Below are 2,500 nucleotides of genomic sequence, written 5' to 3' on the forward strand. Positions count from 1 at the left end.
GAAAAGCGTCCATACACCACAGCTTAAAGGATCTGTTAACAAAGACGTTTTAACACTTTTAGGGGCGACAACTGTAAGTGCTGTAATATTAAAGCTTACTCTTAAATGAACAATGGACCTTTTAAGATCCAACAAAGTTACAAAAGCAATGACCACAATGACCAGTACTCCCTTGTAGGGTTTGTGTAACATTAATTTACATACTTTGCATAAATGTGTCAGTTAAGGGAAATTGGTGTTGAAATTCACGATGCCTTTTTCAAATGTTCCCGCAGATACAATGTAAGCTACACCCCCAATTTCTAGTGACGATTTTTGGAAAAAAGGTGCAGCTTATCTGTGGGTTTCAATGGTATATTAATTTTGTCTTTTCGAAGAAAATCATTATTACAATATCATTTACATGTATGGTGATACATCCCTCCTGGGTTGTGATACCAATGTTAAGAGGATTAAAGCACCAAAAGAGAAGTTTTTTAAGGAATTTACCAATGCTGGATGAGATGGACATTTTCAAAAAAAAAAATTCTGTATCTGACTTCAGAATCTGAGCACAAATTTGAAACTTTGGTTTCAATTACTAAAATAGCCATACAATGTATAAATTCAAGGAGTTCCTTTCAAGCAGGAACTTATCTTTTGATGTACTCTTGAAATGTCAAGTTAAATAATTATTTTAAGCCTTTAACATTTTTATTAATTTTATTAATAATAATAATTTGTATTACTCTCTGGCTTTGAAACCGTTAGCTGCTTGGACTGGAGAGCTTCTCTTGCTTCTCCTTCTTCTTCAGCCATGAGAAGGCTTTCCCCAAGATCTCTTAAAATTTGACTTGTCGCTCACTTTGGCAAACAAATATTCCCGTTATAAATGAATCTCGTATTTCTGGAGTATGAACTGAACCTGAACTGGGAGATGGGACCAAATTTCTCAAGGTTTTTAAATTCTGTGCTTAGAATCACCATGATATTTGGCTTGTCATCAGGAAACAATCAACACCTCAACACTGGTAGTTCAGAACCTTTTCACGAATCCCTAAAATTTGGCAGTAACGGTAATTTTTTTTGTCAAAATAAATAAGAGACCCATTGGAAGATTATGTCACACAATGTCATCATAAGAAAAATCAAGAGCTTCAAAAATGAGCCTCAAAATTGACAGTGTTAACAATAACTATTCTATCCAATTACCTTGCTGTTCTTAAAGAATTCCAGTATGTCATCTTTGTCTACATCATATGACAAGTTCCCCAGAAATGCTGTATATGGTGGCCCATCTGGTATCTTTGTAGTGTCTACATCAGGACCCCTTGCAGCTCTGGGTGCTGTGGGTAGGGAAGCTCTGTCCATAGCTGCTCGCATTTTGATGCTGGCAGAGGTACCGCCATATGACTCTTCAGGCCAGGAAGTGTCAACTATAAACATTGATTAATGGAAACAAAAAATAATGTTTTAGAAGCACTTTACCCTTAGCACTCGCCATCTCTTTCAAACCTTCCTAAAATAGAAGATATCACATTGAATATACTTACTGTATTTACTCCCATATAAGTCGACCTTTTATGACCTAGAAATCGGCCCAAAAAATTGCCCTTGACTTATACTCGAGTCATAGAGATAGAGCTGGTTTGACCAATCAGATAATTAGCATGACAATTGCCAATAAAAAGCTGCATAAAACTGACTTTACACAATCAGTTCTGATCCTTTACTCAAATATTTCAAACTTGAAATCAGGTTCCTCAATATTCAACAAAATACTGTGACTTTTACCGACCCCATACATGTAGAACAAATATCAAAAAATTTTTGATCCTGTTTCAAGGTCCTAGAATATGGAATTCATTACCGAGCAACATAAAAAGCGCCCGACCTTTAGTATATTCAAGCGTGTGATCAAACCATTTTTAAGGGCCAGACAGGATACAACCTAAATACCTTAGTAATTTATATCTATCTTCTTGTCTAAGCACACTTAATATACTTAATATACAAGTCTTTTTCTTTATTTTTAAATGCCGCCTAGTATTTAAATTGCCCGTGGGGGAAAATCTCGATTCCTCATAAGCTTTGCTTTCTCGGAGATTTCCCCGCCACCGTCACTCCTCCCAAGAAATGTACAAATTTTAAATTCAATGCTAATTAACCTATTTATTATCGTTTTTATTCTGCTTGTAATTCATTGTGTGTGGCAAGATAATAAAAAAAAATAAAAATAAAATAAATTAAATTTTGTGTTTGATGACCTCGGTTGGGCATAGACTTGCCACAAGTCGACCTCACGATAACCCCAGAACAAAATGTTTCGGCGAGCGAATCGTGATTTTTCGTACGCGAAGTAAATGAGCGAGCGACGAAGTCGCGAGAGGTCGACTTGTCTCGCTTGCAAACTTTTCATTTGTGTCTCACGCCAAAAAGGGGATGACGTCATTCGCAAGCCCTGAACTTGATGGTGCAATCCGACGAAAACAGTCGAACATGTTTGTTTCTATGAAATTGA

The 2,500-nt window shown here is 36.2% G+C and overlaps 1 protein-coding gene across 1 annotated transcript in view; it reads right to left on the reverse strand.

Moving 5' to 3' along the window:
- Positions 1 to 2,500, reverse strand: part of LOC138044009 (eukaryotic translation initiation factor 4B-like) — a 17,742-nt gene that overhangs the window by 9,938 nt on the left and 5,304 nt on the right. Inside the window, exon 3 of the mRNA XM_068890589.1 lies at positions 1,192 to 1,415. Coding sequence (XP_068746690.1) covers positions 1,192 to 1,415 — 224 coding nt within the window. The remainder of the gene's footprint in view (positions 1 to 1,191; positions 1,416 to 2,500) is intronic.

Source organism: Montipora capricornis, chromosome 1, assembly GCF_036669925.1.
Source record: "Montipora capricornis isolate CH-2021 chromosome 1, ASM3666992v2, whole genome shotgun sequence".
Taxonomy (NCBI): domain Eukaryota; kingdom Metazoa; phylum Cnidaria; class Anthozoa; order Scleractinia; family Acroporidae; genus Montipora; species Montipora capricornis.